Source organism: Zingiber officinale, chromosome 1B (assembly GCF_018446385.1).
Source record: "Zingiber officinale cultivar Zhangliang chromosome 1B, Zo_v1.1, whole genome shotgun sequence".
NCBI lineage: Eukaryota > Viridiplantae > Streptophyta > Magnoliopsida > Zingiberales > Zingiberaceae > Zingiber > Zingiber officinale.
Genome location: NC_055986.1, coordinates 22,446,395 through 22,472,191, shown reverse-complemented (window position 1 = coordinate 22,472,191; position 25,797 = coordinate 22,446,395). Strand labels below are relative to the sequence as shown.

General features: G+C 36.0%; 3 protein-coding genes across 3 annotated transcripts; 1 reads left to right on the top strand and 2 right to left on the bottom strand.

Moving 5' to 3' along the window:
• The first annotated feature begins 10,486 nt into the window (after positions 1-10,486).
• Positions 10,487-16,157, top strand: LOC122052651 (chaperonin CPN60-2, mitochondrial-like). The gene is made up of 18 exons (XM_042614293.1): positions 10,487-10,728; positions 10,812-10,839; positions 11,030-11,161; positions 11,278-11,437; positions 11,949-12,124; positions 12,282-12,377; positions 13,698-13,802; positions 13,887-13,973; positions 14,052-14,141; positions 14,239-14,319; positions 14,403-14,471; positions 14,616-14,693; positions 14,789-14,884; positions 15,148-15,247; positions 15,327-15,430; positions 15,511-15,616; positions 15,699-15,777; positions 15,873-16,157. The coding sequence occupies exons 1-18, from the start codon at positions 10,691-10,693 to the stop codon at positions 15,976-15,978; spliced, it is 1,731 nt and encodes a 576-aa protein (XP_042470227.1). The 5' UTR covers positions 10,487-10,690; the 3' UTR covers positions 15,979-16,157.
• A 761-nt stretch (positions 16,158-16,918) lies between these two features.
• LOC122052646 lies at positions 16,919-18,445 on the bottom strand. The gene is made up of 2 exons (XM_042614282.1): positions 18,177-18,445; positions 16,919-18,020 (listed from the first exon to the last, which is right to left on the bottom strand). Exon 2 carries the CDS (start codon positions 17,925-17,927, stop codon positions 17,190-17,192), a length of 738 nt encoding a protein of 245 aa, XP_042470216.1. The 5' UTR covers positions 17,928-18,020; positions 18,177-18,445; the 3' UTR covers positions 16,919-17,189.
• An 808-nt stretch (positions 18,446-19,253) lies between these two features.
• LOC122052643 (elongation factor P-like) lies at positions 19,254-24,050 on the bottom strand. The gene is made up of 7 exons (XM_042614268.1): positions 23,775-24,050; positions 23,608-23,685; positions 23,356-23,462; positions 23,099-23,176; positions 20,551-20,652; positions 20,254-20,335; positions 19,254-19,599 (listed from the first exon to the last, which is right to left on the bottom strand). The coding sequence occupies exons 1-7, from the start codon at positions 23,941-23,943 to the stop codon at positions 19,481-19,483; spliced, it is 735 nt and encodes a 244-aa protein (XP_042470202.1). The 5' UTR covers positions 23,944-24,050; the 3' UTR covers positions 19,254-19,480.
• Positions 24,051-25,797: the final 1,747 nt, after the last annotated feature.

The following is a 25,797-nucleotide window of genomic DNA, read 5'->3' as shown; positions in this document are numbered from 1 at the left end:
ATTACATTAGGGCCGACCCCCTCTAGCTTGGGTTCAAGCTAGGGCCAGCCACCCATAAACCATGCTTAGGCCGACCCTAGCTTGATTCCCAAGCTAGCTTGGCCGACCCCCTTTAGGTGGGTATAGAAGGTGGGTATAGTACTCTATAAATAAGAGGCTACGATAGGGACCGAGAGGAGGAATTGGTTTTGGTCTCCCGATAAAATTAAGCATCCCGTGTTCGCCCCGAACACACAACTTAATTTTATCAATAATAATTCATTCCACTAGAGAACTATTATTGAACTACTGCACCAATCCCAAATTACATTTTTGGGCTCCTTCTTATTATGAGTGTGTTAGTCTCCCTGTGTTTAAGATGTCAAATGTCCACTAATTAAGTGAGTTACTGACAACTCATTTAATTAATATCTTCATCCAAGAATAGTACCACTCAACCTTATCGTCATGTCGGACTAAGTCCACCTGCAGGGTTTAACATGACAATCCTTATGAGCTCCTCTTGGGGACATTATCAACCTAGTATCTCTAGGACACAGTTTCCTTCTATAATCAACAACACACACTATAAGTGATATCATTTCCCAACTTATCGGGCTTATTGATTCATCGAACTAAATCTCACCCATTGATAAATTAAAAAAATAAATATCAAATATATGTGTTTGTTATTATATTAGAATTAAGAGCACACACTTCCATAATAACTGAGATCTTTGTTCCTTTATAAAGTCAGTATAAAAGAAACGACCTCAAATGGTCCTACTCAATACACTCTGAGTGTACTAGTATAATTATATAGTCAAGATAAACTAATACCTAATTACACTACGACCTTCTAATGGTTTGTTCCTTTCCATTTTGGTCGTGAGCTACTGTTTATAATTTATAAGGTACTGATAACATCATCTTCTGCATGTGACACCACATACTATGTTATCTACAATATAATTAATTGAACAACTACAAACAAATGTAGATAATTTGACCAAATGTGATTCTTTATTCAAAACAAATGTTTACAAAAGCTTAGGCTTTCAGTATACACTCCAACACTTTTAACTACAAATAAGGAAAGATATCAAACTTTTATCTTAATCCTTTGTAGAAACTATAAAAGGAAAGATTTAATTTTTAAAACTCTCTTTTAAAATCATGGCTTCCACATAAGGAAAGATTTTAAAAAATAAACTCCATTTTATTTTTTATGTGGTCGGCCACATCTTAATCTTATCCAAGGCTTGGTTTGGCAAACCCTTGCTTGGGCTCCAAGCTTGGCTTGGTCGGCCACCTAAGGATGGGTAAGAAGGTGGGCTTTAGGTGAATATAAGACTTTATAATTAAGAAGCTACGACAGGGACCGAGAGGAGGAATTAGTTTTGGTCTCCCGATGAACTTGAGCTTCCCGTGTTCACCCTGAACACCCAACTCGAGTTCATCAATAATAACTCATACAACTAAAGAGTTATTATTGAACTACCGCACCAATCCCATATTACTATATGGGCTCCTTCTTATCATGAGTGTGTTAATCTCCCTATATTTAAGATATCGAATGTCCACTAATTAAATGAGTTACTGACAACTCACTTAATTAATATCTAACTCTAAAAGTAGTATCACTCAACTTTATTGTCATGTCGGACTAAGCTCACCTGCAGGGTTTACATGACAATCATTATGAGTTCCTCTTGAGGACATCATCAACCTACATTGCTAGGACACAGTTTCCTTTTATAATCAACAATACACACTATAAATAATATTATTTCCCAACTTATTGGGCCTCTTGATTTATCGAACTAAATCTCACCCACTGATAAATTAAAAAAACAAATACTAAATATATGAGCTTATTATTATATCAAGATTAAGAGCACACACTTCCATAATAACAAAGGTTTTGTTCTTTTATGCAGTCAGTATAAAAAGAAACTATCTTAAATGGTCCTGCTCAATACACTCAGTGTACCAGTATAATTTTATAGTCAAGATAAACTAATACCAAATTACACTACGACTATTATAATGGTTTGTTCCTATCTATCTTAGTCGTGAGCTGCTATTTATAATTTATAAAGAACTAATAACATGATCTTCTGTGTGTGACACCACACACCATGTTATCTACAATATAAATTAATTGAACAACTACACTTAGTATATAAATATAGACATTTGAGTAATGTGATTCTTTATTTTAAAATAAATATTTACATAAAGCTAGTCTTTTAGTATACACTCTAACAATCTCTCACTTATACTAAAAGACTATGCTGTCATACATCTGATTCCCAACCCCTCAACATGCCCATCAAAAGCTCTTGCCTTAAGGGCCTTAGTGAAAGGATCTTCCAGGTTATCATATGATGCAATCTAGGCGACAACAACTTTTCCTCGTTTATACGATGTCTCATATTAGGTGGTACTTACGCTCAATGTGTTTACTTGCCTTATGGACTCATGGGTTCTTCGAGTTTGCTACTGCACCACTATTATCACAATAAATTATAATAATTTTTGGGCAAACCAGGAATCATATCTAAGTCTATCATGAAATTTCTGAGTCATATAGCTTCTATGGCTGCCTTAGAGGCTGCCATATACTCAGCTTTCATAGTGGAGTCTGAAAAAGCACCAATGTTTAACACTCCTCCATAGTTATGACTTTACTTCCTAAAGTAAACACAAAACCCCGAGGTTTACTTACTATTGCCCCTATCAGATTAGAAGTCTGAATCCGTGTAACCCACAGGGAGCAAATCATTTACCTTGTAAGCTAGTATATAATCTTTAGTCCCTCTTAGGTACTTTAATATATGCTTTACAGTAGTCTAGTGTCCCGATCCTGGATTACTTTGATATCTGCTAACTATGCACTCGGCAAAACAGATATCCTGTCTCGTGCATGACATAGCATACATTAGGCTCCATAAGGAACTGCCTTTATTTCTTCTATCTCTTTTGATGTGTTCGGAGACGTCTCTTTAGATAAAGATACTCCATGCCCAAAAGGTAGAAAAACCTTTCATGGAGTCTTGCATGCTAAAACGAGCTAGGATCATATTGATATATGAAGTTTGGGATAAACATAACATTCTTTTCTTGCGATCCCTTATTACTTTGATCCTGACAATATGTGCACATTCTCCCAAGTTCTTTATATCGAATTGCTTGGACAACCATACCCTTACCTCCGACAACACTTTGATATTGTTGCCAACTAACAAAATGTCATCTACGTATAGTACAAGAAATACCACCATGTTTCCATCACACTTCTTATATACACAAGACTCATCCGGACACTGAATAAATCCATACGACTGGATTACTTCATTAAAACAGATGTTCCAAGACCTTGAAGCTTGCTTCAGTCCATAAATAGACCAATTTAACTTGCACACTAGATGCTCTTTCCCTTTTTCAATGAACCCCTCTGGTTACTTCATATGGATGTTTCTTTCAAGACTTCCGTTAAGGAAAGCTGTCTTGACATCCATTTGTCAAACCTCATAATCCATATGAGCGGTAATAGATAAGAGTATCCGGATAGACTTAAGAATGACTACCAGCGAAAAGGTTTCCTCATAATCGATTCTCTCTTTCTGAGTATACCCCTTCTCAACTAGCCTTGCTTTGAAGGTTTCCACCTTCCCGTCTGTCCCTCTTTTCCTTTTGTAGATCCATTTACATCCAATAACTTTTACACTATTTAATGGTTCTAATAGCTTCCAGACTTTGTTAGAATACATAGATTCTATTTTTGTATTTATTGCTCTTTGCCAAGATACTGCATCTCTATCTTGGAGTGCTTCGTCATATGTCCAGGGATCAGGTTCATGTTCACCAGGGATCAAGTCCAAAGACTCTCCCAAAACATAAATCTTTCAGGTTGCCTAACAACCCTCCCAATACGACGATGCACTGTCTGTGATTGTGCATCATTTGTGATACGTGTTACAGTTTCTTGTGGTATCTCATCTTGTACTGTTGGTACTAGATTAGGTGTGTCTTTTATTACTTCCTTAAGAACAATTTTACTCATGGGTTTGTGGTTCGTTACATAGTCCCCTTCTAAAAATCAGGCATTAGTGCCAACAATGACCTTTTGATCTTTAGGACTATAAAACCACCTTTCGTTCCTCTAGGATTACCCATAAACAAACGAACTTCTGTACGTGATTCTAACTTATTAGTGCCTCGCTTTAGCACACGTGCTGGACTACCCCAAGTCCGAATATGCTTCAGACTAGGCTTACGCTTATTCCACAATTCTATGGGAGTAGAGAGTACTAACTTAGAATGTACCATATTCAGAATGTACACTGCTGTTTCCAGAGCATATTCCCAAAATAATTTTGGTAATTTTTAATAACTCATCATTGATCTAACCATTTCCATAAGAGTCCTATACCTTTGTTCTGTCACACTATTCTGTTGGGATATACCAGGTGCAGTCAGTTGGGATTGAATCCCGACTTCTGATAAGTGACTCCTAAACTCTCCTAAGAGGTACTTGCCACTACGATCTTACCGTAGTGTCTTGATACTTTTCCACATCAGCCTTGTACTTTTTGAACTCATCAAAGCACTCAGACTTGCAGCGCATCATGTAAATGTACTCATATCTCGAATAGTTGTCTATAAAAAAGATGAAATATTCGAAGTCACCTCTTGCCTGGATAGTCATAGGTCCACACAAATTAGAATGAACCAGTTCCAACACATCTTTGGCTCTATACGCCTTAGTCTTAAAAAACTTCTCGGTCATTTTTCCTTCCAAGCAAGAATCGCAGGTTGGAAAGTTTTCCACCACCAATGAACCCAAAAGTTCATCGGCTATTAACCTTTGAATCCTACTTAAGTTAATATGACCTAGCCTTAGATGCCAAAGATATGTTTGATTCATTTCTAAAGGTTGTTTTCTCTTATTAAAATTAGAAGATGTGTTATTAATTTCCATTTGTTGCATTATGGTAGTATTGCGTACCAGAACAGATAACTTCCATATTTTTCTTGATAACAACTTTGTCATCAAAATAGACAGAATATCCATCCTTAAATAGTTTTAGAAACTGAAATCAAGTTCTTTCTAAAACTTGGTATGTAAAGACAATCAATGTTTTATTTCTATCAAAGGATAAACATCTCCCACTGCAACAGCTGTTACTTTTTGCAGCAATGCCCATGTAGACGGTATTTTCCCCTTCATATAGTTGTTGAATTTCTTGGAACCCCTGTATTGAATTGCAGATATGATTAATGGCTCCCGTATCTACACACCAGGTACCGGTAGATAACACCACTAAACATGTTTCAACAACTAATGAATAAAATACACCTTTATTGTTCTCATTTCTGAGAGGAAAGTCCACCTTAGTATCCAAGTATTGTTTTCAATCATTATAATTGGGATTAGTAAGTGTATTATCTAACATCTAGGGGATTGAAAAATATTTGAAATCCTAAGAATCACAAAAATATTTGGTCAAGACCAACACCTCAAAATCTTCGTGAATTTTGTATGCCACGTATATAAATTCAAACATTTGTAAAAGAAGATTTTATCTATTAATTTTATTGTCTTGTCAACCTATCTTTATGACAAATAAAATTAATAGTTGGTCTGTCTTCGATCAAATATTTGGTCAAAACTTTAGAATTTAAAATAATATTGATTCCTCAAACAATATTATTTAAATTCACCAACATCTCAAACATCATGAATTTTGTATGTCACGTTAGTGTGGACGTATACAAATTCAAACATTTGTAAGAGGAGGGTCTTACCCATTAATTATCTTGTCAACCTTAAATTACCTCAAACACCATGAATTTTGTATGTCACGTTAATGTGGACGTATACAAATTCAAACATTTGTAAGAGGAGGTTTTACCCATTAATTTTATTATCTTGTCAATCTATCTTTATGACAAATAAAATTACCTCAAACACCGTGAATTTTGTATGCCACGTTAGTGTGAATATATACAAATTCAAACATTTGTAAGAGGAGGGTCTCAACCTTAAATTATCTCAAACACCATGAATTTTGTATGCTACGTTAATGTGGATGTATACAAATTCAAATATTTGTAAGAGGAGGTTTTACCCATTAATTTTATTATCTTGTCAACCTAACTTTATGACAAATAAAATTATCTCAAACACCGTGAATTATGTATGTCACGTTAGTGTGGACGTATACAAATTCAAACATTTGTAAGAGGGGGTTTCACCTAGCTTTATGACAAATTAATAGTTGGTTTTCCTTTGGCCACGCAAAAAAATAGCAGTGACTCCGTTGGGAAGGATACTATTGAATGAGTCTAAGTGTATACCATTACTTGATACTTAGTCCATTAAATAGGATTGTACCCCTTCAATTGGAGAAGATCACGCACTCTTAAATAATTTCCTATAACCATCCATAAAAGGAAGTTTGATCTAGTGACCCGCAAACAAACTCATCCGTTATGGAGGAAGACACTCAGAGCCAACACACAAGTTTGTTTGCATCACTTTCAAACTAGTAATGGAGACCGTGAAGTTTATTTAAAATCACTCTCCCACTTAGTTATTTAAGATGATGATTTTATTATGCAAGCACACATCACATGCAAATAAAAAGCAATAAATATGGAAAAGTAATTTTCCAACTATTATGGTCTCTTCTATCACTGTTCTCCGTGTGCTGTCAACCCTAGCTGCTGCCATCTTTAGTCATCGTAATCGAGTCTAGTTGTCGCATCTATCTTGCTTCTTTTTTCACTACGCCTCTGGTCCTCTAATAGCACCACGCCTCGCAAGGATATGATCCGCGACAAAAATAGAATTTTACATTTATCGATCCTATATTCCACAAGGGAATGTGTATGTAATCTAGATCGAAACAAAAATGTAAAATCCTAAAACTAATATAACTCCTGCTGTATTTAATACATACAATCATGCACACACATAAAATGCCCTCGACATGTCCGAGGGTCCAATCACACACAATCACATTAAGGCCATAATAGTTAGATCTAGGATGCCTGCAACCATAGAGTTAATCTATTTGCACATCCTACTATTATCATACCTAAAATATGTGACATGTGCATAATTAAACTGAAAACCAAACACACAGAGGCAAACCCTAGCTCTGATACCAATTGTTGGTTGCTACTCGGAATAACGTACTGGTTCCCCTGTATAAAAATTTTGTACAAGTCTCGAACCTTTCCTAACAACCTATTGTGTTCTTTAGAAATTAAATTTGGAATCACAAACAGAACTTAACATTATTGATTACAAATTCAATTTATCTGTTCTTAGAGGTTTAGACTTGGATCACAAACGATGCTTACCATTATTAATCCAAATCCACCCATGTTACAAATTTGATTAAATATTTATTTCAGAGATCGGCTTCCAGGTTAAACATGGCGAGACACTAGGCCTTCTTGGGTATGGGAGCATCCATCACTTCCTAGATAATGCCTTTCAACGAAATTCAATATTTAATCTCCTTATAGTTACCTTAAGTTTAACCATTAAAAATAATCGAATCATAAGATCGAAAAACAAAAGAAACACAAAATCGAATCATAAATCCGAAACCTAGAATCGTTAGCCTCGTGTGTTTGGTATTTCAAAATCCATACAAAAGATGAACTAGTTATGATGCGGAAACAAAACTAGTTATACCTTTTATAGCTTATAGACCTCACGATCTTCTGTCGTATTCCTCTTCTTATCTCGGACGTCGTGTGGACGACGATCTACCGAGATGAGAATCCACCAAAACCTTCTTCTTCCTTCCAAGTTTCGGCCACCAACAATCTCCTAGAGATGAAGAACTTCGACCACCAACCAAGCTCCAAGGGATGCTAAGAAACAGTGTCTCCTATCTCTCCTTCTTCCTCTAACAAGATCCAACCACCAATAACTCCTAGAGATAAGATGTCGCCGGCCACCAAGGAAGAAGAATAGGAGAAGAAGAGAGTCGACCACCATCAAGGAAGAGAGGAGAGGAATAATAGATGTGTTCTCTCATGGGGCAATCCCTCCCTCTCTTTTATAATCCTTGGTCATGGCAAATAAGGAAAGTTTTAAACATAATTAAAACTTCCTTATTTTCCTTGCTAATGACTAAAAAGGAAAATTTAATTAAAACTTCCTTTTAATCTTTCAATGGTCGGCCACATCATGTGCACTAAACAAGACAAGTTTTAAACATAAAATTAAAACTTCCTTATTTGTTTCCGGAAATTTTTAAAATAAAAATTTCTCTTTTAAATTCCCTTCATGGTGGGTTATAAAGAAAACTTTTATAAATTAAAATATCTCTTTTAAAACATGTGGATGATTACAATTAAGGAAAGTTTTCTCCAAAAATTAAAATCTTCCTTTTAACTACAAATAAGGAAAGATATCAAACATTTCTCTTAATCCTTTGTAGAAACTATAAAAGGAAAGATTTAATTTTTAAAACTCTCTTTTAAAATCATGGCTTCCATATAAGGAAAGATTTTAAAAAATAAACTCCCTTTTATTTTTTATGTAGCCGACCACCTAAGCTTGAGCTCTAAGCTAGGTCGACCACATCTTAATCCCATCCAAGGCTTGGTTTGGTCGACCCTTGCTTGGGCTTCAAGCTTGGCTTGGCCGGCCACCTAAGGATGGGTAATAAGGTGGGGTTTAGGTGGATATAAGACTTTATAATTAAGAGACTACGACAGGGACCGAGAGGAGGAATTGGTTTTAGTCTCCCGATAACTTGAGCTTCCCGTGTTCGCCTCGAACACCCAACTCGAGTTCATCAATAATAACTCATGCCACTAAAGAGTTATTATTGAACTACCGCAACAATCCCATATTACTATATGAGCTCCTTCTTATCATGAGCGTGTTAATCTCCCTGTGTTTAAGATATCGAATGTTCACTGATTAAATGAGTTACTGACAACTCACTTAATTAATATCTAACTTCAAGAGTAGTACCACTCAACCTTATTATCATGTCGGACTAAGTCCACCTGTAGGGTTTACGTGATAATCCTTATGAGCTCCTCTTGGGGACATCGTCAACCTAGATTGCTAGGACACAGTTTCCTTCTATAATCAACAACACATACTATAAATAATATTATTTCCAACTTATCGGGCCTCTTGATTTATCGAACTAAATCTCACCCACTAATAAATTAAAGAAACAAATACTAAATATATGCGCTTGTTATTATATCAGGATTAAAAGCACACACTTTCATAATAACAAAGGTCTTGTTCTTTTATACAGTCAGTATAAAAAGAAACTACCTTAAATGATCCTGCTCAATACACTCAGAGTGTACTAGTGTAATTTTATAGTCAAGATAAATTAATACCAAATTACACTACGACTATTCTAATGGTTTGTTCCTATTCATCTTAGTCGTGAGTTACTATTTATAATTTATAAGGAACAGATAACATGATCTTTTGTGTGTGACACCACACACCATGTTATCTACAATATAAATTAATTGAACAACTACACTTAGCATATAGATATAAACATTTGACCAATGAGATTCTTTATTTCAAATAAATATTTACATAAATCTGGGTTTTTAGTATACACTCTAATACTGGCAATCTCCGACAACTCACGCAGAAGGTGACACTTAGCCAATTGTCCGATAGTGTTGAGGTACAGTCCAATGGTTGTCTACCACCCTGTGTGCTAACAGCATGTGGGCATCATCTCGCTCGTGTGGTAGCCAATCTGAAGATTTAATTCTGTTGATTATATAAAGATCGAGGGAGGTAAGTGAGGGTACGATACTCGAATGTAACTTTTCTCCACTAATAATCTCTCTAATCTCTCTTGAGTATTTCTTCTTTTGCATTTCCAAGTCTCATCTCATAGTCCAGCACTTGATTTGACCGTCAGAGGGACGCGTCGACAACACCGGCCCCCATTCATATCGTAAAAGCTTCGTGTGTGTATAAGAGCATCTGCAACGCTATTAACGCGTGACTCGTTAATAACAATATAATATTATATATATATATATAATTTTTTTAATATGTAAGTGTTTTAACCCCGTTCAATTCCTTTAACGTGTTAAAGGAACAGTACATGAATAGTGTTATCACGTGAATATTAACGCTGAGTATTAACAGCGTTGTAGATGACCTAAGTACAAGAAGTTGGGATTAGTGAATAAGGCTATCTGAATTGGCTTGGACGATGAGACGAGTCAAATAACGAATTACATCTTCCTATTGACCTTCGCATCCAAATAACTGTGAAAAGAATAAGGAAGGGTCTTTAAAATATAATTATCTTCTTTCTAATTACTGTCATTTTTACCATTCCATTTAGCTTGTCAATGATGCTCCGCGAGGACCACTTATTTTATCGTCCGCCAGTGGCTTCCATCTCGATGAACGGTCCAGATTTCGTTCACATAGCGAGGACATTTTACTTAAATGTTAGTCCTAAAGTAAACCGGAGCCTCCGACACCGAAAACCCTAAACCCTGGACCTGGGGAGGATTTCTTACGAGGTCCTTCGTGTCTCTAACCTGGCTGCTACCATCCTCTTCCCTTCCCCACTATTTAAGCTCCAGAAAGCTCCTTTCCACTTGATCTGTTCTACGGAGTCCCGGTATACCGCCGATAGTTCGACTACGTTCTCTCCTCGATCCGACCATGTATCGCACCGTCGCCTCCCTTACCTCCAAAGCTCGGTAAGTTTTATTTTATAGAAAGAAATGCACGAAGTTTTTTTGTGTTCATGGTGATAGCTTACTTGGCCTTCTTGGTTTTTTAGGGTTTCTAGAGGTAGCAGCAGCCGGCAGGTACAAAAGTCTGGACTTTTTTGGGTTGTGATAAAATTTCTGTTCATTATTGTTGTCTCTTTTTTATATATATATGTATAAAGTTTTGATTTTGAGCTGCGATCACGATAATAGATATAGGGACCATGATTAGAAGAGTTGTAGGATATGTGATCATACGAGTTACGTTCTATTGCTTTTCTGGCTGTAGATTGGTAGTAGACTTGGATCGACTAGGAACTATGCTGCAAAGGATATCAGATTCGGAGTGGATGCACGTGCTTTGATGCTCAAGGGTGTGGAAGATCTTGCCGATGCGGTGAAGGTGACTATGGGCCCAAAGGTATAGATCTTTGGCTGGTTTATGTTGCCAAAAATTATTGATGGGATCAAGCAGGATTTGCGTCTCGTGACACAGTGATTTGATGTTTGATTTGTTTCTTTGATACTTGTTTGAAGGGTCGAACTGTTGTTATTGAGCAAAGCTATGGCGCACCCAAAGTAACAAAGGATGGCGTAACGGTAGCAAAGAGTATCGAGTTCAAGGATAGAATAAAGAATGTGGGTGCCAGCCTTGTGAAGCAAGTTGCCAATTCAACTAATGATGTTGCTGGTGATGGTAAGTTTTCTGTTTGCTTTGTAATCAGGTTTAGCGTTTTGTGTTTAATGGTTATCCAAATAACTACCCAACTATTTTGCACGTTTACATATAATATATTCTTTATATATTTGAATAAATAAGCTAGATAAATAAGATGACAAATTATTAACAAGTCTGTAACAAGTGTGTGCATGAACAATTCATCTTTGCTCATGGATCTGGCCAATTTCACCTTACAACAGCTTATTCACTATCTTAGATAACTTGAAAACATATTCAAATTTGTTATTTTTTCTAAAAGGATTTTCCATGTGAACAAACACAAATGAGCACTTATCAAGTATTGAGATTTTTTCACAAAAAAGTTAGTTCATTTGTGACTGTACCTACCTCTGCCTCCTTTGGCAAGTGGTATTTGGTTATTTCCTCTGGAAATCTCATGAGTATAACTGCCACATCTTCATTGATTAAAAGGCTACATTGGTTTCAGTGGCATGTTGCTAACATTGGGTGAGCTGAATTTATGCAGGGACAACCTGTGCTACGATCCTTACAAAAGCAATATTTGCTGAAGGATGCAAGTCAGTTGCAGCTGGAATGAATGCGATGGACTTGAGACGAGGCATCACCATTGCTGTTGATGCTGTTGTGACTAACTTGAAGGCCAGAGCAAAGTTGATTAGTACATCGGAGGAGATAGCCCAGGTATAATGTTATTTGGTATCCAGAATATCACAATAAAAGAAACTTTGGGAGCACCCCCATAACTTTGGAAATTGTAGCTTCTGATATTACATATTTTTTGCTTAGTTCCTTAGTTGTTTATCACATCAGCAATAACTTGATTGATTTTCTGTTAAAGGTTGGCACAATATCAGCTAATGGAGAAAGAGAAATTGGGGAACTAATTGCAAAAGCCATGGAGAAAGTTGGCAGAGAGGGAGTTATTACAGTCTCTGTAAGCGTCTTATTCTTGGTGATGATACTTTATGTTACTTTATTTGTTGTCCACTCACATTTTTTTTTCACTTACAGTTTAGCGATAGCAATTACTTATGTTTCTCCGCTACTATATCTTTTTTCTTATTCATTTAAAGTAAATGGCGTTAGGTAATAATTCATCTTTCATGATATAAAACATTAAACACCGCAGGGGATTTTCCCTTCTCATAAACCTAAGAATGTTGGCCGTTTGGATGAGCCTCCATTAGCGCTTCCCGATTTATCCTATGGCTAGCGGAAAACTTCCGTAGGGTCGGGCTGGTCACTCCCATGATTAGTTGGTTCGAAGAATTGGATACCTAGTGTCAACTATATATATATATATTCTATCTTTTTAATATAAGCTCAATTTGCCTTTTCACATTTCACTTTTTACAACAATTTGTTCATAGTTGAAGTGTTGAACTGAGTCATAGAGAGACTAGCTTCTTGATTGTCAGAAATAGAAAGGAAAAATAAAAGCAGACTAACTCAATTCATACTTTTTGGTGAAGTATAGCTTTTATGAAAAATTGCAAAAACGTAAAATTTTTCAATATTATTTGTAATTTTTTGTGTCTGATACCACCACCTACAATTTTCAAGGCATCTTGAGACCAAAAAAAATGATATATGGGTCCACTGGTTATTGGATCTTATGTGATACAGATGCACCATTCAGGTCATGTTTGATTAATGTAACATCCATCGATCATTTACTTATATTCATGGTAATATCTGATGTTTACTAATTGTTAGGAATTGGATAACTTGTGTCAAACATAGCTAAAGAAAATAATGCAAATATTTCATTGACCATGCTCTTATCAAGGATGTCTTGTGAAAAGTCTTACTTTTTTGTTTCAATTTTCTCTTATTAATCTATTATGATTTGAATTCAAAATAATTTCCATTTACTTTTAACTAGTGTTCCATTAGATTGCATTTCCAGTTGTCAATGCCATTAAAATTATCTAGTCAAACATGACATTGGATTTTGATTGGTGCACAATGGGGCATCCATAATTTTAAAATTTTTTTTTTTAGTTTTGCTTACAATATAACTATTGATTGAGATAAATCTGACGCACATGACTGCCATTTGGTGTAAAAAAAATATTTCTGACTGTGCATACTGTGTAGCCCTGTCTGCTTTTAGTAGTTTGTTAAATTTAACTTCTTTTGTTGAGCTTTCTTCTGTGTTTTATAAATTTCTGTTTGCTTTGCTCTTCTAGTTTGACTACATACCAGTTACATTGCTCATGAAAATTATCTGTAATTTGATGTACCCTGTTAGGATGGTAAAACCCTAGATGACGAACTGGAAGTAGTTGAAGGAATGAAACTTGACAGAGGGTACATATCACCATATTTCATTACCGACCAGAAGAATCAAAAATGTGTAAGCAGTATATCACGATCAAGTATCTTCCATCCATGTAGTGCTTATTTTATTGATTTATGAATGAAATTTTTTGTTTTGCAGGAACTTGAAGATCCTCTTATTTTGATTCATGAAAAGAAGATCTCAAACATCAATGGCGTAGTCAAGGCATTAGAGTTGGCATTGAAGGTGAAGTATCTTGATGCAGATTTCAGAATGTTTTTACCGTTGATATAATAAATACTGATACTTTTCTTCTGTGTTCAGAGACAAAGACCTTTGCTAATTGTTGCTGAAGATGTAGAAAGTGACGCTCTTGCGACTTTGATTCTCAATAAGCTTCGTGCTGGAATTAAGGTCAATAAAACCATCTTTTGTGTATTGATACTTGTGAATTCATTTTGGCACCTAGTTCTGGCTACATTCCAGCGCCCACTAAGTTGTTTCCGTACAGGTCTGCGCTGTTAAGGCCCCTGGTTTTGGGGAGAACAGAAAGGCCAGTTTGCATGATCTTGCCACTCTCACAGGGGGATCTGTGAGTACATTTAAATAGGCATTGTTTGGTGTTCTTCCATTAATGTATGGCGAATTAATGAATTATTTGCTTGTATGGTTTAGGTCATAACAGAAGAACTTGGCATGAACCTTGAGAAAGTGGAATTTGAAATGCTTGGATCATGCAAAAAGGTGTAGCTGTGTTTTTTTTTTTTTTAACTTTTATTGTTCTTAGTTTCATAGTCAGTAGCCTGCATTCTGAACTTGGAATCAACCACGTTATTAGTATAGGCGTCCAACTGGGGGCATCGGAATTTATAAATGGTTATATTGTAGGTGACAATCTCAAAAGATGATTCTGTGATTCTGCATGGTTCTGGTGACAAACAGGCTATTGAAGAGAGATGCCAGCAGGTCAGATTCTTTTACATCTGATCAATGAGATACTGAAATGAATTAATGGAATCAAGCTTGTATTTTGTGATTGTTTTACCTTCCATTCATACCAGATACGATCTGCCATTGAATTAAGCACATCTGATTATGACAAAGAAAAGTTGCAAGAGAGGTTGGCAAAACTTTCTGGTGGAGTTGCTGTTCTTAAGGTATTCTTTAAGTTGGCACTTTCACGACATGCTGCTAAAACGTTGTTTTAGAGCAAAGCAGTTGGTGTTTAAGTGTTAATTAGTTTACACAGTACACTACTGCAATTTTCTCGTCTTAAGAATAACAGTTGAAAGAGTTTTCGCATTTATAGCCTGATCAGTATGTCTTTACCTGTACAATAATTTTCTTGACTAATCATAATCATAGGTAGCGGCAATTTCTGTTTTGAGCTATTTCATGAATCTAGACATGATTTTTGCAGATTGGAGGAGCTAGTGAAGCGGAAGTTGGTGAGAAAAAGGACAGGGTGACAGACGCTCTTAACGCAACAAAAGCTGCTGTTGAAGAAGGCATTGTGCCGGGTATCTTTTGTCCATTTCTAGTGAAATTCTTGAGATATTTTCTTCACAATAGTTGGAGGTACTCATTGACTATTTTCAGGTGGTGGCGTTGCGCTTCTTTATGCATCCAAGGAGCTGGATAAACTGCAGACGGCCAACTTCGACCAGAAGATTGGTGTCCAAATAATTCAAAACGCCTTAAAGGTTCTTGACTAACTTGTAGAGCTAAAGCTGGTAATTTATTACGCCGTTATCTTTCAACTTTCCAGTCTGAACTTTTCCAGGCCCCAGCATACATAATTGCTTCCAATGCTGGAGTAGAGGGAGCAGTGGTCGTTGGCAAGCTTTTGGAACAAGATAATCTCGACCTTGGTTATGATGCAGCCAAAGGTCAGATTCATTCCCACATTGAGTTTCTTAAAATAGTTTTGTGACTAGTTAAAGACATTGATGATCTTTCTTTCATGACCAGGGGATTACGTAGACATGGTGAAAGCAGGCATCATTGATCCCTTGAAGGTCATCAGAACTGCTTTGGTAGATGCTGCAAGGTGAGTAAAATTATGTTTTCTGTGTGTTCCTACTGAAAGCCCACTTGGCTTTATCAAGTCCAAACTCATTTTACGTTCATTTGTTATTATTTCAGCGTTTCTTCGTTGTTGACTACCACCGAAGCTGTAGTTGTTGAGCTACCAAAGGATGAGAATGATTCTGCTGCTATGGGCGCTGGCGTGGGGGGAATGCCATACTGATTTGGTTGAATTTTGATCTGTCATCATGTCAGGATTTTTCGTATCGGAAGCATTTTGTTATAGAGGCTAATGTTAATGGCAAAAGTTAGAGTGGATGTTTTTTTTTTCTTTTTTTCTTTTGTTGCTGCTAAAACTATTGTGATTCAATATGCTTATAAAAAAAATAATAAATCATGTAACACCGAATTAGCATGGCCGGAAAAAATATTAAATCAAATAAAGCTGAATAGGATGATTTAAGAATGGCTAGGAGGTTAATTTTATTTGGAGGAATTTTGATTCAATTAATTTGTTATTCAAATGTAGTGGGACAGAGGCATTCAACTTGAGGTCAGAAAAATTATCAAAAATTTAATATACTACATAATCATATCGGTATATTGATATAAATTTAATATCAATATACTCCATATGATTTTTATACAATATAAAGATTTAAAGTTTAATATACCGTACCAACCATCTCTAATTCAACATGCTCTCCTATTTATTTATTCATTTTATTTTACCATTGACTTTTCATCTAATTTTTTCATATTAATTTAAACTTGAGCAATCGATATATAAAATGAAACATACTCCTACTTTTTACCTTTTTATTTATATGAAAGAACAAAGCAAGTATATAGAGCAAGACATCTTCATATTTAGAAACATTATTAATAACTCCAAGTATCACTAGAATATATAAGAAATCTAAATACAAGACTCTTTTAGACAAAAACTAGATTTGGTGGGAAAACAAAATTTAACATGCAACCTATTCCAAAATCACCCAAGTATCCTCCACCTGTTTCAAAACAATATATATCTTGATAGCTATATATTGCTTTTGGGAATCACAGGTATCAAAAGCCCAAATTAGACCATCAAGCAGGAACATGCACAAGAAAAACAGTCATATTCTGCTTGTCATGATCATCCACAATAAAAGAAAACGAGAAGAAAACACAGTGATGGCACATTCAAGTCATGTACTTATCCAACTTACATGAAGTTAATAACTTTCCTAGTGTCATCAATATCATTGACACTACAGCTCAAATCAGCAAGCATGAGCAATCCAAAATTTACAAACTGCAATTGAAGCAATTAGTCCCTGCATGAGTCTAATCAGGATAGAACACAGGTTATTTCTATGTAGCTAGGAACATTAACTATTAAATAAGTTTGTGATATTATATGTTAGAAAACATAAAAACAGAGTTCTGTCATCCAGCCATATCGTCGTCGGGGAAGTCAAGCTGTCGGCATATTCCGGGATCTAATTTTGTTGATCTTGCCGGTTCTCTCTTAGGAGCAGGTGGGCATGTCTCTGCAACACCTGTTAGTAAAGGTAATGACAGTGGCGTATTGGGATATTTGGAATGTTGCTCATGATCCAACAGATTGTTTGCAGATATCTCCTGCAACTGGCACGAAACAATTAGTTCGAAGAACGATTGAGAAAGTAATTCTGAAAGGTGACCATCTTCAGGAACATGGCATTCTATACGAGTGGAATCAAGAAATTCATAAAATTTCAGCTTCCGCAGGTGAGGAATTTGAATTCTCTTCAGAGTTTTCTTCATGGGGGCAACAGCTAGATCTTCTTTGGCAGGAGCAAATGGATCGAAGGTGTTTTGTAATGGGGTTTGGGCAATGGAAACGGCCTCACGTTCCTCAGATTGATCAGAAGAGAATGAAAGATCCAAACTCTCACTATCAGGAGACGGGGTTGCAGGACAAACTTCCATTCCATCAATGAGTTCAATGAATGCACCATCACAACCTTCAGGATAGTAATTACACCCGATCGAGGGAGCACGGCGGCAAACTTCTTGCCCACCACTTGCCACTTCTTCCAACTTAATTAAAGACCCCATCTCAATGATCTCCATTTCATCCGATTCAGAAGCTCCAATTTTGTCAAAGGAGAAATCTTTGAGTGCTTCAGAATCCATCAGCATAACAAGAACAGCAAGGAATGCCTTTCTTTGAGCGCTAGGGCAACAACAGAGATCGCCTCGATACCAGATCTCGTGCTTTCACATCGAGAACACCTGGAAACAGAACCACCCCTATAATTCCATCTCGAGAAACACTTGATCGGATCGACAAAAGGAGAAGTCTCCACGAATCCAGAAAATACCAACTTGATTAACGAAGAAGGAAAAAAAAAACAATTTTGAACAACAGGGAAAAGAGCGAAAACAAACCCTAATCATATCCTCGATGCCCCTCGAGAACTCCTTCTAACAGTGAAGAAAAAAAGGTAAACAGGCTGCGTCAGTCGAAGCGGGGAGTCGAGAGCGAGCGAGGAACTAACGGCAGCAAGCGAGATCGCCGGCGGGGATGGAGGGAGATTGGAGTGGAGATTTCGCGGGAGAGAGAGAGAGAGAGAGGAGGGAAGAGGGAAGGAGACTGGGGTCGCTTTGGAACTGGAAGCAGCCAAAAATTAAACAGAGAGAGAGAGAGGAAGGTAACGGGCGAGGCAAAGAGGAAAATTGTACGGAAGGTAATTATTATTGAAAAAGTTGATGAAAGCCTACTCAATACGATTTAGGACGAAGATTTTTAAAAAGAAAAGAAAAAAAAGAAAAAAAATTCAATTTTGTTTCTCAATTAGATTTCAAATTTTATTCTTATCTCAATCTGTCAAATTTTGACTACTAAACTTGCGTTAAAAAAAAAAGGAAAAGAAACAATTTGGCGGTAGCAATTTAGGTGTTATTATCATATACTATCTTGAGAAGATGTTGGTAAAAATGTTCATTTCAATATATTTATATATATATAGAAAATAATTTTTGTTATAAACTAAACTATCATCAATATTTATCCCTTACCATATTTCAATTTTTGTGGTTTTAAAACAAAGATTACTGATTTTTTTTTTCTTTTACTTTCACTTACTCTCTTTCCTATATATATATATATATATATATTCATTTCCCCCTTTGGAAATTTTGCCATCTCCTTTTTCTACTTCTTGGAAGAAAGAGCCTAAAAATTCTGGACAAAACGACGGTAGTTATTCAAATTTGAATATTTTATATAAAAAATAAAAAGAAACTCATGATAGAAATTTTATCCAATTGAATCAAGTAAATAACATTGGCAGGGAAAGTTAAAATTTTTTAGGAGTATAATATGATCCAATGACTTTTGAATAGTATACATTACTTTTGGATGAGATAAAGCCCTTCTTGTTCAATCAAAGTCATGCTTGTTCAATCTGCCATCCTGATGTGTTAGTTCTACACCTGGCTAGTTAAACAACATGAGGCACCAACTAATGCAAGGTATCAAGTGATTCTAAGAGCTTGAAGGTAACAATTGTGTTATTGACAATATCCATCATTCAATAATGTGCAAAAGATGTTAAAGAATGATACCAAAACCGCCAGCTTAATCACAAGCTGCAAAACTTTATATGACAACCTTAACTTGCAATGATTCTGTGACTGCAAGACAAGCTGCAAAAAGAACTCATCTGAGACGATTCGTTGAGACAGCTTCCCTATGCTCGGCTTGTATACTGGCCGGTTCTAGTATCAACTAAGATCTCTTCGCCCATGCTCACAAACAGTGGCACATTCACAACAGCACCTGTGTCTAGAGTTGCTGGTTTTGATCCCCCTGCAATTTGTATGTTGTTCAAGTTAACATAAAAGTTTAGATTGCCTATAAATAGACACTGGATAAGTTGGTGCTATTAAAATGAAGTTTTTAATAGCAGTTTTCCTTTATGTGGAAAATGAATGTGCAAATATTTCACTATCCAAGGGAGATTAAAGAGAAAAATATATATCATTCCATAGTACTCTTCCACTGTAGACCAGAATGTGTTCCAAGAAGGAATCTTTAAAATATATACCCCTCTATATTTTTTAGTAATAGTAGAACTATCGATAGAACTTCCTCTAGATTTTTTAGCAATAATAGAACTATCTATAAAAACTCCCTCTAGATATTTTACTGATGATAAAACTATCTTATGTAATGTTAGCAATGAGCTGAAACTAAAGGGAAGCCGTAGGTATTTGATAATGTTAGAGATAACCCATTAGTCGATGACCATATTAAAGGATTCTGGTAGGTTATCAGCTTCAGTTGCCATAAAAAGCAACCTACCAACAATAAAAGATCTTATAGAAACTTAGATAGTGGATCAAATACAGGAGCAATCAATTAAAAATATCAATTAACAGAAACAGTTTTGCAATCAAATTGATCATCATAATGCAGAACTATGGTGGAATCAAAATAAATCTCTCATGATTAGTTGATTACCTTGTACAGTGTCACCTTTTAGACCAGGATCCACATCAACCACAGTCAGCTTCACTATGATGGGAAGTTCAAAATCAATTACCTGTGGAACTGTTCAGGGTTAGTTGCCATTGACTGCACATTACTTGCACAGAAGCATCCAAAAAGGTAAAGTTATTCAAAGTTCAGCAATAAGATGCAAAAAACTGAAATTTCCAAGAACCCAACATTCTGTTTATATAGATGAACATACCAAGTTAGCAAATCTATAGTAAAAGCAGATAGTAATTTTCATCGTAACCAAGGAGAGGGAAATACCCGTCCATTCCAGAAGAGCAAGTTGCAGTCCATTCCTTCTTTCAACCATTTCTTTTTATCACCAACATCTGCCTCAGTCAGACGAAATTCCTCAAAAGTTGTCTGTGAAGTATACATACTATCATATGCATCATGTCTAGATTCTGATATGTAGAATAACAAAATCAAAGACTAATTTGACAGCAGCCAATGTTACTTCAAAGATTTAATCCATGACATACTTAAGGTTGCATGTTCTAAAATCTTCAATATTCAAAATGATAAAATAACATTTATAGGTAGTTAAGTTAGTTACTCAAAATTAGTATAATTTAGCAGACATAATATATTTTAGTTTCCATGCTTTAACAAGAGTTGCATAGGAGATGAAAGTTTCTTATCACCAATTTGTGGTGAGCACAACGAAAATGTGAATTTTAGGAATGCTTACTTTATTTTTCATTTTGTAACCTCTACCATCCCCCATTTTAGCTGTGACACAGACAGCCTTATTTCACATAATATAGTTTTCGTGATTGTTGAGCCTTCTAGCTTCATTTCTTTTAAGCTGGACTGTCTATCACACAGACAGAGTCCTTAAAACTAGGGTGGCAGAATAATAATTGGATTTCCTATTAACTTGTTTTATACAAGCTTTATTCAGGTTACGTGATCAAAAAAAAAAAAAATTCCTTGTGCAGATTCAAGAAGTTACTATTTAGAGAAACTGCTATGATGAACTGAGATGCCAGATCACAACAAGCAAGTATCACCAATTCACAGACTCAAACATGTTTGGCATTATTTTGGGATAAGCTCCATAACCGAATGCCATATGAAATCCTTTATGTTGATAACAGTTTGTAAGACATGATAAGTTAATTCATGTCATGTCATGTCATATTCGTATGGGCTAATAATTTTTTTTTTTTTGGTGTTCCAAGTATCTAGCTCTTCGAATCTAGGAGGTGACTAGCCCGGCTCCACGGAAGTTAGCCACCATTGGTATGGGCTACTAATGAACATTATATTCCTTGCCAAGAGACCAATTAATAGGATGGATATCCGACCATATGAAGCTATCTTCATGACTAGTATAACCATCAAGGCAGATGTAAGCTAGAGATATGAACATCAGTATAGTAATCTTTCTTGCAGAGTCAACAAATATGAGTAGGAGCAGTCATATTCAATATGTTATACTATATTTTGTTCATCGTGGTCTTGCATGTGTCAAAGTAGTGTCTGTTTTAAATTTTGAAAGGGATAAAAACAAATTGAGAGTAACAATGGCAGTAAAAAGTGGAATCCGCCACCCTAGCGCCCCACACGGTCGGCCACACGACCATTTGTGAGGAGGTAAATAGGGAAGTTGTAGTTGGCCAGTGCGGGGAGGGCTTTTTTTTCATCGGCTTTGCCGAGATTCGAACCCTTGCCCTATGGTAGCAACTCTGCCCCGCACTAGTCAACTCAACCTTGCCGCGGGGGCAACAAATTGAGAGTAACAAGAAAATAGATGAGGAGGTGGGCTTGAACAAGTATAACATCCTCATTAAATTTTGGGTCAAAATTTTGTATTCATGTAAAAATGTAATTACTCTTAAATAAGGGTTTTGTTGCTAATGTTGAGATCCATCAACACTGTTATCTTAAATAGGAGTTATTGTCCTGGTATATAAAAATAAATAAACAAATAAATAAGAGTTATTGTTGCTAATGCTGAGATCCATCAATGTTACAATGTTGCTAATCTCATCTTGCACGAGGTAAGCTTCTATTCCCTATTATTTTCTTAGAGTTATTTGATAAACCTTAGCATAAACGAAGTTATTTTCTTAAAGTCAGCTCTCTCATCAAAACGGAGTTCTGATAATTGGTATTAAAACAGGCATTGGAAAGGGTTGCCTACGTGATTACGTAACCACTATTAGGCCTCACATGATGTTTCTAGGCATGGTGAAACATTAGAAAGGGGTGCCTAAATGATTGTGTAACCACTATTTGGCGATTCTAAGCTATAAGTTGAGTGTAAGACTTAACGCAAACATCAAGCCTTAAGTGGGGAGATTATAACGCACCAGTTTAGCCTCACATTTTTAGTTGTGAAATAAAGTAAATCTATAAGCATACATGAATGCTACTATTAACTTTGGCTTAATCATTTTGGCCTGACAACTAAAATAGGATAAATAGCAAATTTAGGTACAAATTTAAAATTGAAATTAATTCCATACATGCCATTAATTATTTCTGAGTTGCAAGTTTGTAATAGGCACAACGGCAATCTCTCTACACTTGGGGCATCACTTTCTCTTAGGGCGGTGCCATGGCCACATCTACTATATTATTTTATTTTTATGGAAGCTTATAAATATTTTATTCATGAGTTTATCTTGGTAGAAGTAGGCTTCTGTTTCTTAGTTATTTTCTAGCCATTTGATAAATTTTAGTATGATGCTCCAATTTTGACAATATCATGCATATATACCAAGGAACATGTGTGCTACGAACAGCTTAAACTTAACACGCTAAACCAGACAAGCAAATTGCTCAATATCTGTAAACTTACCAGATCCATGAACACATATTGAGCGCCGTCTTTGTATGTGAACTGTTTGGTTTCCTTGGCAATATTTGCCTCTAGAATCTGGTACACCATGATGTATAACAAGGAATTAGTAGAGTAAAAGAAAGAAAGAGAATCAAAACATTGAAGGAAATTAAGAATCAATGCAAGCCAACATTCATCAATAGCAAGATAAGACATTTAGTCATGCATTAGAACAAGCACCATAAGATAGCAGTTGAGTATAAATTCGAATTTACCGTGCTTCCAGCTCGGAAGGTTTTCTCAACTGTGTTGCCTGTCAAGTAGTTACGCACTTTGGTCCGCACGAAAGCTGCCCCCTTTCCAGGTTTGACATGGAGAAACTCTACCAAGTTCAACAAATCAAGGAAAAGATAATTAACTAGGGTTTCTACACCACATAAATGCAGGCAAATGCCGACGAAGGACACAGCGGCATGATAAAATAGGGAGCCACAATCCACGTTGTGGGCATTTAAGAGAGGCGATACCGAGAACACGCCAGGGAGCACCATCGACTTCGATGTTGGATCCTACCTTGATGTCGTTGCTCGAGAAGGCGTAGATTCCTGGAAGATGAGATAGGAAAACCTGGTGAGATGAGAGAAGAAGAGTAGACAGAGGAGGGAGAGTTATTGTGTTATCTGAACTGTATTACGGGGGAAAGAGGAGGAGAACTTGGAGCGCATGGGCGTGCAGCGGACGGAGCGAGGCCTCGCCATCGAGAGGTGCGAAGGCACGATGAAGGAGGAGGGAAAAGGACTGCGAATAAGAGGAGCAGCAGAGGAGGAGGAAGAAAAAGGAGAGAAGAGGTGAAGGGAGCTCATTCTTTACGCCCAGCCGCTGCTTCTCTTTTGCGGAGACACTGCCTCCGCACCACACTGGCGTTGACGATAAGGGAACAACGAAAAAAACACATCAGCCATCACTCTAAGTTGTTGTAGTTGTCGTTATGGTTTGGTCTTGACCAAATCGGATTGTGCATTTGTGCAAATGGCTGGCCGCTACACAGATTTAGCCTGGCATGATAAACATGGTCCGTTAAACATCGGCACTACCAATGCACCGATTCGAATATTTCATTACAACTTATCTCTCACTCTTATTGAAAAGCAATAAAAACATTTAATGACGTGTATAGGGGTGTAATTGAGTCGAATCGAGCCGAACTCTTGAATATTTGAGCTTGACTCGTTTATAATCGAGCCGAGCTCGAGCTTTATTTAACGAATATATTCATGACTCACGAATTTATTCGTACTTTTATCGAGCCTAAATGAACTTAATAAATATAAATCATAAATTTAAATATTCATTAAAAATTAAATTATATATTTAGAGAAAATTATAATAATATTATTAAAATTTATAATTTTATTTTGGAAAACCTAATGGTTCCACTGTACAAAAATTTTGTACAAAAGTCTGAACCTTTTCCTAGCTATCATGTGTTCTTTTAAATTAAACTTGGATCGCCTGCGGAACTTAACACGCTTGATTCTAAGTTTAATTTATTTGTTCTTTTAGGTTTAGACTTGGATCTCCCGCGGAACTTAACACGTTCGATCCAAATCACCTAGGCCACGAAGACAATTAAATATCTATTTCCAAAATCGACTTCTAGTACTGCATGGCGAGGCACATGACCTTCTTGGATATGGGAGCAACCACCACCGACTAGACAAAGCCTTTTAAGGAAATTAAATATTTAACCTTCCCATAGTAACCCTAGGTTAACCTCTAAAAACAATCAAATCACAATAAAAAGAAAAAACAAAAGAACACAATTTCGAAAACTAATTCGAAAAACTAGAATCGCATGCCTCTTGTATTTGGTATTTTTACATGAAGATAAAACTAACATGATGCGGAAAATAATATTAGTTATACCTTTTTTAAGTAGATAATGACCTCTTGAACTTCTACCGTATTCCTCTTCTAATCTCGGACGTTGTGTGGGCAACGATCTTCCGAGATGAGGACCACCTAGCACCTTCTTCTTCTTCCTTCAAATTTCGGCCAAGCAAGACTTCCAAAGGATGAAGATCTTTTTCCACCAACCAAGCTCCAAGGGATGCAAGCTTTCTCTCCTTCTTCTCCAAGCTAGGTTCCGGCCACCACTTGATCTCCAAGAGAGAAGAGAGTTTCGGCCACAAGGATGGAGAGAAGAGAAAGGGAATAGCCGGCCACACCAAGGAAGAAAAGAGAGAGAAAAATAATAGAGGTTATTCACCTTGAAGGCTCCCAAAACCCCCTCTTTTATAATTCTTAGCTTTGGCAAATAAGGAAAATTTAATAAAAACTTCCTTAACTCTATTGCCATTGAAAAGGAAAATTTAATAAATTAAAATTAAATTCCTTTTCTTAGTTTATATGGTGGGCCACCTCATGTAAGCAATCAAGGAAATTTTTCACAAGAAAAATTAAAGCTTCCTAATTTACTTCCGGAGAAATTTTAAAATAAAATTTCTCTTTAATAATCCCTTCATGATTGATGCTATAAAAGGAAATCTCTATAATTTTAAAATTTAACTTTTCAACATGTGGATGATAAATAAGTAAAGTTTAAACTAAAATTAAAATCAACCTTTTAATCTACAAATAAGGAAAGAGATTTAACTCTTCTCTTAATCTTTTGTAGAATCTTATAAAAGGAAATATTTTAATTTTTAAACTCTCTT

What these genes read in the sequence shown, in the direction of transcription:
- LOC122052651 (XM_042614293.1), top strand. Translation starts at nt 10,691, where the DNA reads ATGTATCGCACCGTCGCCTCCCTTACCTCCAAAGCTCG. An exon ending in TCCCTTACCTCCAAAGCTCG is followed by an intron (nt 10,729 to 10,811) that starts GTAAGTTTTATT and finishes TTGGTTTTTTAG; the next exon opens with GGTTTCTAGAGGTAGCAGCA. An exon ending in AGCTTCGTGCTGGAATTAAG is followed by an intron (nt 14,142 to 14,238) that starts GTCAATAAAACC and finishes GTTTCCGTACAG; the next exon opens with GTCTGCGCTGTTAAGGCCCC.
- LOC122052646 (XM_042614282.1), bottom strand. Translation starts at nt 17,927, where the DNA reads ATGCTGATGGATTCTGAAGCACTCAAAGATTTCTCCTTTGACAAAATT.
- LOC122052643 (XM_042614268.1), bottom strand. Translation starts at nt 23,943, where the DNA reads ATGAGCTCCCTTCACCTCTTCTCTCCTTTTTCTTCCTCCTCCTCTGCT. An exon ending in TGCTCCCTGGCGTGTTCTCG is followed by an intron (nt 23,463 to 23,607) that starts GTATCGCCTCTC and finishes TGAACTTGGTAG; the next exon opens with AGTTTCTCCATGTCAAACCT. An exon ending in CCTTCCGAGCTGGAAGCACG is followed by an intron (nt 23,177 to 23,355) that starts GTAAATTCGAAT and finishes ATGGTGTACCAG; the next exon opens with ATTCTAGAGGCAAATATTGC.